Here is a 13,603-nt window from a genome sequence, read left to right on the forward strand (position 1 = left end):
TCAAGGAGTCAGTTTGTATAACTCATTATCAGACAGGGCTTTTGAGATGGGCAGAGAAGTTGATGCCTTTCTGGGGAAAGAATGTATTTAGGGATATAGGGAGGAGGTTGGTAGGTGGGATTGAGGGGCATGGGGAGGAGGTGGTGGATTTGAGGGATATAGGGAGAAGATGGGTAGATGTGATTGAGAGATATGGGGAGGAGGTGCATGGATGGGAATCAAAGAATATGGGGAGAAGTGGATAGGTGGGATTGAGTGATATGGGGAGCAGGTGGTGGAAGGGATATGGGGAGAAAGTGGATAGGTGGGTTGAGGGATGTGGGGAGAATGTAGGTAGGCTAAATTGAGGAACATGAGGAGGTGGTGGGTAAGTGGGATTGAGGGATGGGGAGAAGGTGGTTGGGTTGAGGGATATGGGGAGAAGGTGGATAGGTTAAATTGAGGGATATGAGAAGGTTGGCAGGTTAAATTGAGGGATATGGGGAGAAGGTGGTGGGATTGAGGGATATGGGGAGAAGGTGGATAGGTGGGATTGTGGGATGGGGAGAAGGTGGATAGGTAGGTTGAGGGATATGGGGAGGAGGTGGGGAAGTGGGTTTGAATAATATGGGGAGAAGGTGGGTAGATGGTGTGGGAACCAATATAAAACCAGCATAGACCAATTGGGCCTAATGGCCTGCTCCTGTGTGTTAAGCTCTATGTAATTCTCTGCACCATAGGCCTGTCAAAAAGAGAATGATGTCCTGACACCCACCTCCTCACTGCCAGCTGTTAAGTGAGTGCCTCTGTTGCATTTTAGGCAGCACCAGGCTGTTTTGGAGCCTGCCTGCAATATATAACTCAATGCATGTTTGTAAATGTTTAATCATACTGAGTTACTGACAGTATTATGTGTCTCTCCTTCCTTCACTAGGTTAGCATTATCCTGACACTGATGGTGCCTTACTATGCCATCGACACAGAGTCTCCACTTATGGAGATGTTTGTACTGCACGGATTCCACGCAGCCAAGTACATTGTTGCTATTGGTTCAGTGGCGGGACTGACGGTCAGTCTGCTTGGCTCCCTCTTCCCGATGCCAAGGGTGATTTACGCCATGGCCGATGATGGTCTACTCTTCAGGTTCGTGGTTCCTCCTCACACTTTGGGTCCTATTTCTCATGGTCCAGGGGATTGTAACTGTGAAGGCAGTTTCGAGATATCCTATAGTTGCGGATAAGGAGAGAACTATTGTACTTCCCTCTTCCACATCAACTCTCTCCTAGCTTCATCTCATTTTGCCACGAAAAACTCCAGTGGACCCAATGATCCTATGGCCTTTGCGGTGCTGGTGAAAGAAGCAGGATTCTCCATCAGGAACCTTTGCTGCAGTATGTGGCACTTGGCCTTGTAACTATGGGAACATCTCAGGTGCCTGTTGATGCAGAATCCATAAATAGCTTTAAAAGGGAACTTGATAGTTGCTTATGGGGTCCAGCAGAGGGACTGGGATTAGATGATGCAATTCACACAGGGAAACCACCTGATGGGTCAAATTTTTCTGTACTGGAACCTTCTATAATTCATCACTCCAGTGGTACCATGAATACATCCTTGAGGATGTGACATCATTGAGCAGCAATTACATTAAGGAAATCTCATATAAAATGTTTACCTGGCTGTAAGTTGAAGTTCAGCACAGTAACAGCGGGGCCTTATAGATGAAATCCCAAGCATATACATATCCACCACATAACATTGAGAGGCTGTAAGCAATCTTACAATCTAGCAATCTAAGTACCTCCTTTAAATGAGTCAGTCTATCATTGAAAGTAACCATTTACAAAACGAATACACTTCAACATGGGAAGTCAGACATCTTTATATCTTTAGTTTATATCTTAACGATGGAGCCTTCAGCTCAACAAAAACCCTTCTGCCCCATCCTAATTCGCACCAAGTCCTGTTTCTGTTTTTTTGGTGGGATGTCAGTGTTGCTGGCAAGGCCAGCATTTATTGCACATCCCTAATTGCTCTTGAACTTAATGGCTGGCTAGGCCATTACAGGGGGCAGTTAAGAGTCAACCACATTGCTGTGGGTCTGGAGTCACATGTATGCCAGACCAGGTAGGGATGGCAGATTTCCTTCCCTAAAGGGTATTAGTAGACCAGATGGGTTTTTACAACAATCAATGATAGTTTCATGGTCACCATTACTGAGACTAGCTTTCAATTCCAGATTTTATTAATTGCATTTAAATTCCACCAGCTGCGATGGTGGGATTTGAACCCCTGTCCCCAGAACATTAGCCTGGCTCTCTGGATTAATAGTCATTACTGCTATGCCACCCATCACCTGTTGTGCTCACTGACCTAGATTGCCTCTGTCCCAACAACATTTTGATTTCAAAATTTATGATGTGGCAGACAATGTGTGTCAGGCAGACCAAATCCACAAGGGAAACTTGGTCACAGAATCACGGAATCACACAGTGCAGAAGAGGCCCTTTGGCCCATCAAGTCTGCACCGACATGTGAGAAACACCTGACCTACCTATCTAATCCCATTTACCAGCACTTGGCCCATAGCCTTGAATGTTATGACGTGGCAAGTGCTCATCCAGGTACTTTTTAAAGGATGTGAGGCAACCCGCCTCCACCACCCTCCCAGGCAGCGCATTCCATGGGTTATCACAACGGTTTTATAATTTGTATTTATTACAAAATGTATGCGCTGAATTCAGAAGTAACAAGTCCACCAAGACCTTTAGAGATTTTAAAAATTAAATTAAAATATCTCTTAACAAAATATAAAAGATTTCAAGCACATACATAAGACCACAATTACTTACCACTATAATAACTCCTAAAATTCCTAATTAACCTGACCCCAGTTTCACTCCCTTTAAGTCAACTGTCCAGAATGGATTTTAGATTTAAAACAGAACCAGCAAGTTAACACAATACCCACTTGACAGTGGAATTCCAAATGACTTTTCCCCAACTTCAGTTTCGTTATATAGCAGACTAATGCACAAATGCTGGAGGCTTCATTAAGGCTGTTTCATATAGTCCTGTTAGATTTTACATGGTCTTCTGACACGTAGCTTTTCATTCTCCTTTATATATGTTTCTCTCTTTTTAATATATAAATTCTATTGTTCCAATTGTCTTTGAAACTATATTTTCCACATAATATAGAAACTTTCATGTTGCTAATATATTGTCAGTAACCTTTGGGAAAAATAAACACATTCCTTAGCCTTGTTTATCTGGCTAGTTGTAAACAGACTAACATCACTTTGAAATGCAACTCCCTTCATTTATCTAAGAATGCAAATTCCCTTCACACCTTACATGCTAAGCCGGCAGCCATATTTACCCATTAGCATGTCAAGCACCTAGCTTTTTTTGATGATTTCAAACTTGCTGTCTACTTGACTCCAAATGTAATTAAATCACACACACACATACCCAACTATACTTACCCCATAGATAAAAGCAAAATACTGCAGATGCTGGAAATCTGAAACAAAAACAAAAATAGCTGGAAAAGTTCAGCAGGTCTGACAGCATCTGCGGAGAGGAATATAGTCAACGTTTCGAGTGTGTATGACTCTTCATCATACGGACTCGAAACATTGACTGTATTCCTCTCCGCAGATGCTGCCAGACCTGCTGAGTTTTTCCAGCTATTTTTGTGTTTATACTTACCCCATAAACCTACTTCACAATAAACCAGAAAAATATTATGAACATTATTATGCCTTCATAACAAAGTCTCACCCTTGTTTTCAAATCCCTCCCCACCTCTGTAATCTCCTCCAGCCCTAGAACCCCTGAGATCTCTGTACTCTATTTCTGACCTCTTAGGTACCCCCAGTTTTCATCAGTCTACCACTGGTGACTGTGCAGCACTGAATCTCTAAGCTCTAGAATTCCCTACTTAAAGCTCTCCAATTCTTTAACTCACTTCCCCCTTAAGATGCTCCTTAATGCCTACCTCTTTGACCTAGCTTTTGATCATCAGTCCTAATATTTCCTATGTGGCTCAGTGTCAAACTATGTTTGATAATGCTCCCGTGAAACACCAGTTGTACTGCAGTAACTATGTTATATAAATGCTCGTTGTTGATATCAAATCACATGGGTTAGTTGAGATGAACAACACAGAATCCTTTAAGGGGATGTTAGATAAACCAATGAGGGAGAAAGGGATATGAAGAAGGGTGGGAGGAGCGTCATATGGAACATAAACACCAGCATAGACTGTTTGACCTGTTTCAAAACTGTAAACTCTATGTAGTTCTATGACCGTGCTGTAATGTTTATGGTTATGGTTGTCTAGGTTTTTTGCCCATGTCAGTAACTACACGGAGACCCCAGTTGTGGCCTGCATTGTTTCAGGATTCCTGGCAGGTCTTCTTGCCCTCCTGGTCAGCTTACGGGACCTTATTGAAATGATGTCCATCGGAACTCTCCTGGCCTACACTCTGGTGTCAGTGTGTGTCCTGCTTCTGCGCTACCAGCCTGAGAGTGATATTGATGGCTTTGTGAAGTTCCTATCAGAGGAAGGCACGAAGAAGAAGGAAGGAGTACTGGCTGAGTGTGAGAAGGAGGCCATTTCCCCTATGAGTGAGGGGGAAGATTACACAGGCCTTGGGAAGAACACATGCGGAGCTAAGAACCTGCCATCTTTGGGAGACAACGAGATGCTGATTGGGAAGCCAGACAAGTCCAGTTATAGCATGAACCATCCCAACTATGGTACAGTGGATATGAGTACTGGAATAGAGGCAGATGAGTCTGAGAACATCTACTTAATAAAGCTTAAGAAGCTGATTGGACCTCGGTACTACACAATGAGGATTCGGCTTGGCCTGCCTGGCAAAATGGATCGTCCCACAACCATCACTGGACGCACAGTCACCACCTGCGTGATGCTGCTCTTTGTCTTGATGTTTGTCTTCTGCTCCTTCGCTATTTTTGGGGAGGAGTATGTCTACGATCGGAGCTGGTGGGCCATCCTCCTGATGATCCTGATGGCACTGCTGATCTGCTCTCTGGTCTTTGTGATCCTACAGCAGCCTGAGAACCCCAAGAAGTTGCCGTACATGGCGCCCTGCGTCCCCTTTGTGCCTGCGTTTGCCATGTTGGTAAATATGTACCTCATGTTGAAGCTCTCCAGTATAACTTGGATACGCTTTGCAGTCTGGTGCTTTGTAGGTAAGTGTGATTAAAAGCTTTGGAGTACATTATTGATGCTGGAATTGGGCTAAATCTTCTATTTCCACCTTTGAATTAAAATTTGACAGCCTTGACTATGAATCAATTAGTGTCAACCAATAAGGTAGAAATATCATTGTGCTTATTGTTTGAAATTGAAACAAATTTGCTCTGTATGGAGAACTCCAGCTGATAGCTGAGAACAATTGCACTTCTAATTGTATCTGGAACAGTGGAAGCTTAATGATTGGGTTCCCACAATGTCCTTTGGCTGATATCAGCTTAGGCTGATGGGTTTCTCTCTGCTACATCTTAAATAACATTTATTGGTGAGTCTCAGCTCAGTACCTGGTGAGGATTGGCCAGGAAGGGAATGAGGAGGGAGGTTAGGAGATGTTTCTTTACACAGAGCTTGGCGTTGGTTTGCCTGATGGGTGGTTGGTTAAGGAAGTAAGACATCTTCTCGGGGTTGGAGCAGAAACCTTGGAGAGCATTCAGGGAGATGAGATTTGGATTTCTCTAGCAAAGAGGTAGAGAGACACAATGGGCCCATTGGCCTCATTCTGCTCTGTAAACTCTGCAAGTTTGATGGACCTATTGTACATAACAAAAAAAAAGTTCACAAAACGTGACATAAATATTTCAATCTCAGCCGCAGAGGCCATAAAAAAAAGTTTGTGTGGCAAACACAAAGGTTACATTGGCGCAGTGCAAGTGATCATCTGAGGCTAAGGTTCATGCACTTTGTTGGAGGAGAGAAGAAGGGACACCAAAACCTAACTTGGGAGTGACCAATGACAGCACTGGCTGGGAAAAATTGAATCCTTTGTGCTGTTCTATGTGTGTAAAATGAACACAGTGCAAGATAATTTCATTGGCTAATATTCCATGCTTAAAGACCTCTAACCTGATATTGGGTAATTTTTTCCCCTCATCTTTTCTCTGGTTTTTTTGCTAATTATCTTATATTTTTCAAGTGTCCATAGAAACTGCCTAAAACAGCATTAGGCCCCTTACATGCTACTAAGGGGCCTGAGGCCAGATTTAAGCCCCTTGGGGATATTGGGTGGAGATGATTCAATGTCCTGCTGTGCTTGGCACTCTTCAATGGCAAATGTAAACTTAACAAAAAAAACACCAATAACCTTTGCTATGCATTCAGGAGGAGCAGGAGTGTTCCACAGAATTAACTAACACTCCCCTCTATTGTGACTCCACCTGCAAACCCTCACCACCCACCCACAACTGTACCCTTACATTTAGCCTTAACCTTATGTCAGGTGCCAATGAGGCAAAAAGCCTGACATTCATCAGGGGAGCTGCATGTGGAGGAGGGACTGAAGTCAGCAGTTTGCCCAAATAATGTTCATGAGGCTTGAGACCCAATTGGGCAGGCCTGGGCCCTCCTGGTTGGGGCAGGGATTCTGTTTTCTTGGTCCTGAACAGAAGCCTTTAAGAGTTTCCAGTCTTGGAAAGAGTATTCTGTCTCAGCATTAAATATTCTTGGGCACAGGAATCTGCTGCCAAAAAATACAAGGCATGACACAGTTACTGTGATGTCACATTGCACAAAGATATTGCTCACTGCGTTTGTCCAAGATTCCCTCTCTGCTCTTTAGCCCCTTTTAAAATAAAGCAATACGGCATCATACACAATTTACTGCACACCTTTACCTTCATTCGCGCATTTATTTCCTCACTGTGTTTGCATTCCACCATGGCCTCACCCCCACCCTATCCTCCTGCTTGACATCCTACTGAGATCGCTGTGCTCCTCCAATTCTGGCCTCTTAAGCATCCCCAGTCTTAATTACTGACCCATTGGCAGCCATGCCTTTAGCTGGGCCCTAAGATCTGGAATTGAATTCCTAAGCACTCTCTTCCTCTTTTTCCTCCTTAAGACATGCATTAAGACTTGCCTCAAATCACCTTATGTGGACCAGTGTCAAATTTCACTTCAGTCAGTACTTTGGGATGGTTAACGACGCAAAGACACTGCATAAATGCAAGTTGTTGTCACCTTTTGTCCAGCAAGAAGGAAGAAATGGCAAAGTATTGGCTTTGTTTCATTGTGCCAACATAATCTTTGTAACCTTCTTGGAAAAGTCTGGAGATTGGCCGAAATCAAAAATTAATCTTATTAGGAGAAAAGTGTCCCAGCTGCAAAGCTTTGTTGATCGGCCAGGCTCCTGTTGATTATTTTCTTCACACCTTTGAATAAGAGTCCTATGTTGTTTGTCCCCGTATATCCTCCCAATTCTGACAGATCCATCCAGCTTTCACCAGCTGAAGGACAAGGTCCACATTACAAGAGAGTGCCAGAAAAGGAAGGACAACCAGGAAGTAGTGGCTGTGGAAAAATCTTCAGAGCCTGAGAAAGTTAACGGGAGATTTCACAAGAGGAGTTCAGAATTAGGAGGGGTTTTGATAGAGTAAATATAGAGCAGCTGTTCCCACAGGCAGGAGGCTCAGTAACCTGGGGACACAAATCTAAGGTAATTGGCAAAAGAACCAGAAAAAAGATGAGGGTAAAAGTACTCAGTGAGTTGTTATGATCTGGAATGCAGATTAAATAGTAACCTGAGAAGGCAAAAATTGCAGGCTTATGGGGAAAAAAACAGGGGAGTGCGGAGAATTGGATAGTTTCAAAGAGCTGGCACAGTCACCCTTCTGTTCTGTATCATTTTGTGATTGATTCTCGAACACCAGTTGGGTTTTACATATCAGCGGGTTGTAGGAAGGAAGGAGGACTGTTGAGGAAGTCAGCACTTTGGGGATGGAAGGAAAGAATACCAGAATTGATGTCACCATAGATTTAAGAAGAACTGTAGCAAGTGGTATAATGTATTTGGAGGTTGGAAAGAGGAAAGTGCAAACAAGTAGCAGCAATCACGGCATCAATCACACAGAGAAAGATATAGAGGACTGCTATTGAGATAGACAAGTCAAAGCCTAGAGGCAAGAGAAGGATTAGTTATCAAATGGAAAGCTTTCCCTTGTTCCATACATAAACTTCAACAGAGGTGTAAGACGGGTTTCAGGATATGACAACAGTCATTAATTCCTGGACTGGCTAAATCCATAAGGAGCTGAAACTCACAGTGGTTCAATTCATCATGTAGCAATATGTTAGTCCAATTTTTGCCTTTTACAGCTAGTGCCCGATTTCCCTCTGTATTTAGCACCTATATATTAAAAAAAAACAAAGAAGTTGCAACTTTTTAGTGCCTTTTTTGACATCTAGACATCCCTTTGCCATCAATAATTTAGCTCTGAAGTGTAGTCGCTGTTGCAATGTAGGGTAGGTAGCAATTTGTGCCCAGCAAGATCCCACAAACTGCAATGTGATAAGGACCAGAACATCAGTGGTTGTAATGTTGGTTGGGAAATAAATATTGGCCAGGACACCAGGCACAAATCCCCTGCTCTTCCTCAAAATAGTACCATGGAATCTCTTACCTTAGAGGGAAGGCTTGGTTTATTGAGTCATCTGAAAGACATGACTTCAGACAGCGCAGAGCTCCCTCAGTTTTACACTCGGACTGTCAACCTAAATTGTATGGTAGAGTCTCTGGAGTGGGGCGTTAACACGCAACCTTATAATTCAGCAGCAAGAGCGTTAGCCACTGAGCAATAGCTAACACCCAATGTCGTTATTACAACAACCAATGTCAGCTGTAAATGTTCACGTGTTTAGGACATGGCAAAATAAGTAATGTTCTCATTGTATAAAACTTTAGTAGAAAAATCTGTGGGGATATAGGGAGTGGGCGGTGGAGTGGGACTAATTGGATGGCACTTCCACACTGGATGTGCGCTCAACAATTCTATGGTATGTATAGCTGGCTTCAGAGTAGAGATCATGAAGGTTACAGCAAATCGTGACAACAACAATCCCTTTATGAGCCTCAGAAGATGTTGACTCACGAACAAATCTGGTTAACAAGGCAAAACCCTTGGGAGACCACCAATAATATTGACAAGACTTGCCCAACCATTTCCATACTGACAATTCAAATGCTTGGAGAATCATAATTCAGCTGTAATCTTATTGAATGGCAAGGCAGGCATGAGGAGCTGACTGGTCTCCTCCTGCTCCTTTACTTATACTCCTTATAGAATTGCAAAGCGCAGGCCATTCAGCCCATCATCCCTGTGCTGGCTCTTGGAAAGAGCTATCCAATTAGCCCTGCACCCCCTGCTCTTCCCCATAGCCCTGAAAATTTTACCGCGTCAAATATCCAGTCCTCTACTGAATGTTATTATTGAATCTGCTTCTGGCGTTTTATGGGTTTCCATGTCGGTTTTGTTTCCCCACCGCCAGGTTTACTCATTTATTTTGGATACGGGATTTGGAATAGCAGCCTGGAAATTGGAGCACGGCAGGAAGCCCTGAGCCAGAGCACATACCAGCGCTACGATGTGGACGACAGCTTTATGGTGGACGAGAGTTTTGCTTACCCTGAGGAGGAGGGCAGCCAACGCCGCAAGGAATGGCCGCCAGCGGAACAGACCGGGTACCAGTCCCAGCGGGCAATGCCTGACATTGTGGGCAATCACAGGACCTACAATAGCAAAGCCAGAAGCAAAGGGAAGTATGTCAGGAAATCCGAGGCACTGATTGCAAATGATGAGCTAGCTTATTCCCCAGAGTAAAGGATACTGACCCTCATACCCTTGGGCTAGAATCTTGGATATGATCTCTTTTATATATAAAAAATGCAGTCTTGTGGCATAAAAAGGCAATATGTAGTTTGTTTGAATTTTTTTCAAACTTCTCTCCCTTGGCTTATTAAAGGGATGTCACTTTCATGAATAAATGTTTGGCAAACCTTTATTCTTCAAGGAGGAGCAGAATTGTGCATGGCCCCGTGTCTGTAATGTCACAGGTAAACAAGTTAACGAGGTGATTCTGTGTGACTCATATTGACATAACGTTTCATGTATTTGCAAACTCGTGAAAGAATTTGCCAGATATTTATCACAGTTCCCCTTTAATCAGTAAATCAAGCCAGAAAGAACTTTTTTTTTGGAAAGAATACACTCTGCCCAAATTATAACCCAATCTTCCAGGGCCATTTGACACATTACAATGAGGCATGATTGTAAATATTTCAGAATTACTCTAAATTTAACATGAGAGAGGTCAGAAGCAAGGGACAAGTTGGCTTATATCTTGCTATAACTGAGAGCATTGTGAGCAGAGAGTTGTGTCAGCAGAGTGAGAGAAGACATTCTTATACATTCATGACTTGGATGGCTAAGGTTTCAAATTAAGACCTGATAATAGGCATGCAGTCTTACAGCTGTTCAAAATTACCTTGTGATATGATGCTGAGTCATACAGGTCAAGGACCTCCCAGACTTGATCCTTAGTTGGTGCTGAGGGAAGCAATTGTAACCGGAGTGATGATGGCCGGGGTAGAATAGGCCCCATTGTGTCTGGTTACACAAGATAATAAATGCATAAGTTCCCTGCTGGCTAAGCCATTGACCCCTTGCTCTGCATGTATTTAATGGAAGGGCCTGGTTGTGATGCCACTCGGTGTTGAATAGCCTGCTGAGAATCACTGCCTCGGCTCAAGAATGAAGGAGAAGGAAGAAGTTTGAAACTGTAGCCCAGCATGAGTGACATTTTGAGGGGAGAAACATAAAACAATGCTGAGAAAGTGCAGACACATTTGGTACACAAAAAGATTGGGGTCAGTGACATTAGAATTAACATCTTTCACTGATTTCATGGCTGAAACATACCATTACGGTTTGTTTCATAAACAAATAATTCTTTGTGATAGTAAGGCTTGCTATCCTCATCCTCATGGTTGCACAGGCACACCATTCAAAGATGAATTACCGTTGTACGCAAAGGTTACAGAGCTGACGTTATGAGGGGTTTGTTTTAATTTCTCTTTGGTTTTCCAATTATATTTACATGTGAACAGTTCAAATTTTGAACAAGAGTAAAAAAAATGTTTTTAAAAATCCTTCCTTTAGAAATTGGGCTGAACATATAGCTAGGAAATTGAATTATTTCATTTCCTTTCTGGCTCGTATGTTACCCAACTAATGATCATGTACACTTTAAAAAAGCTCATAAATTGCATTATTTGTTTGGCAAAATAAAGTTCACGTACAAAACTGATAAAAAAACAGCTGTATTCAAACTTTAGTTATAAAAGAGAAGCTCCCTCAATGCACCTTCACTTTCAGCTCTGAGGGAAAAGGTTCATTCTGTAAATCTAGACTTCAAAATGCCAAGTCTTCTTGAAACCACTCGTGGACATTATCCAGCTCCATTCTTCTTCTCATTAGAAAGTTTATTTTTAACTCTAAAGGCATTGTTTCAGCTGAGGTGGTGGGAGGTGCTAATAATGACAAGGAATAGAAGCATGAAGTTCAAAACTCCATATTAAGCTAGATATTGCTTGTTTGATAGCAAAGAATGCTTTCAACTTGACAAGCTTGGACTGTCTCTCATTTTGATAACAAGCAGTGATCATTAACATGATGGCTGAAATGACTGGATTGCATGTTGAATGATGCCCTTAACTGGACGTGAGCACATGGCTCCGAGATTTGCTTTGAATATTGAAGCCGGATTGGCTGACAATGTCTACTGAGAGCAGCCAATCCTTATTGAAGATAGTTCAATGATGTTCATTGGTGGTGTGTGGTGTCATTGGGATGAATTGCAGGCTATTAAAATAGAGTGAGGAAAGGGGTAGTGATCGAATCAAGTGCCCCGTCTTAAATACACTTTAGGGATGTGTTGAAATTTAGTAGAATATATCTCTGTTTTAATTTACTATTTGCATATTGCCTTGCCTTTCTACGGGAGTAAAATTATCATGTGCTAAAATAACATTTGGTGCAGACAAAAATTGCTTCTAAATGGGGCATGTCAGGTCTGAACCCCTGGCTCACTCTTGCTTCTAGCATCTGAATGTACATTATTGTGGCCTCAAAGCATTGACTTCAATCAGAGTTGAAAGCATTAGCAGGTATTACCTGCTGTATGAACTCCCATTCATGAATCAACTTACTAGAATGCATGTCTGTGTAGTGTCTTTCCAATAAATATTTGAAATATGTTTCTTGTTATTGTGATGTATGTATATATTTCCCCGTGTTTTTTCAAAATCTGTGCACATTTTGTACTGTTCTAAATGCATGAAATGTCTGGCACGAAGAGCAACTGAAACAAAGACCCGCTTTCTATATTATCATTGTGGCATTTTTGTTCCATTTACGGATGTCACTGGCAAGGCTAGCATTTATTGTCCATCTTCTAGTTGCCCTGAGAAGGTGGTTGTGAGCTGCCTTCTGGAACCACTGATAGAAATTTAATAGAACTGAGTGTCTCCTTGGACCACTTCAAGAGCAGTTAATGGTCAACCATGTTGGTGTGGCTTTGGAGTTACATATAAGCCCAGACTGAGTAAGGATGGCAGGTTTCCTGGCCTAAAGGTTATTAGTGAATCAGTTTTTTTTCCAATGACCTGACAGCTTCATGCTCACTTTTACTGACACCAGCTTTTTTATTTCCAGATTATATATTAACTGAATTCTCAAACTGCCATGGTGGGATTTGAACTCACATTCTCTGCATTAGTAGTGCTGTAATATAACCATTATAGGAGGGTACCCAATGCTTCTGTCCATGTGACTAGTCAGAGAAGGACAGAGGCTACAAGTTACTGTATAATGTAATTAATAGTTGTCGTGGACCAAGAAGTCACTACAGTCAACATACCAGGAGTTTTAGTCCTCATGATTTACTATTCTTGAAAGCAGCTGGTACAATGTAGAGGCCCACAGTACAAGACAGACATCCAAGACTGAACAGAGCTTTTGGTGAATGATTCCCCTCTGATTGTTGGGTATGGCGGTGTCGTTGCCAAAGCCACAGAGATTTCTCTAACTAGCTTTTCCTCATTCCAAGTACAATTTAAGTTTTTGGTACAAATATCAATGCTTAAGTTTCTGGAAAATTTTAGTTGATCTGGAAGTTTTTTTGAGGAGTGAGTTTCAGGGTTCCACTACCCTTTGAGTGAAGAAATATTTCAAAATACCACTCCTTAATGGCCTCGCTTTAATTTTAAAGTTATGCCTCTTGCTCTGGACTCCTCTATCAGAGGAGATGGTTTCTCTCTATTGACTCAATCAAATTCCATTATCATTTAAGTTTCTCAGTTAGATCATCCTTATTGGCGAAAACTCAAGAGAATACAAACCAGGTCTATGCAACAAGTCCCCATTTTTCCTTTTAACCTCAATATCATTCTGGTGAATCTGCACTGCATTCTATCCAAGGCCAACATATCTTCCCTGGTGTGCAGCACCCAGAATGACCATTGTTACTCCAGCTGGGATCTGAACATGATTCAGTACTGAAGCA

General features: G+C 42.2%; 1 protein-coding gene across 1 annotated transcript in view; it reads left to right on the plus strand.

The window, feature by feature from the left end:
* slc7a14a (solute carrier family 7 member 14a) overlaps positions 1 to 12,421 on the plus strand; it is a 91,115-nt gene extending 78,694 nt beyond the window's left edge. Inside the window, exons 5-7 of the mRNA XM_078564397.1 lie at positions 914 to 1,122; positions 4,328 to 5,205; positions 9,530 to 12,421. Of these exons, the coding sequence (XP_078420523.1) occupies positions 914 to 1,122; positions 4,328 to 5,205; positions 9,530 to 9,861 (1,419 nt within the window). The 3' untranslated portion in view covers positions 9,862 to 12,421. The remainder of the gene's footprint in view (positions 1 to 913; positions 1,123 to 4,327; positions 5,206 to 9,529) is intronic.
* The last annotated feature ends 1,182 nt before the right edge of the window (positions 12,422 to 13,603 follow it).

This window comes from Cetorhinus maximus, chromosome 19 (genome assembly GCF_964194155.1).
Source record: "Cetorhinus maximus chromosome 19, sCetMax3.hap1.1, whole genome shotgun sequence".
NCBI lineage: Eukaryota > Metazoa > Chordata > Chondrichthyes > Lamniformes > Cetorhinidae > Cetorhinus > Cetorhinus maximus.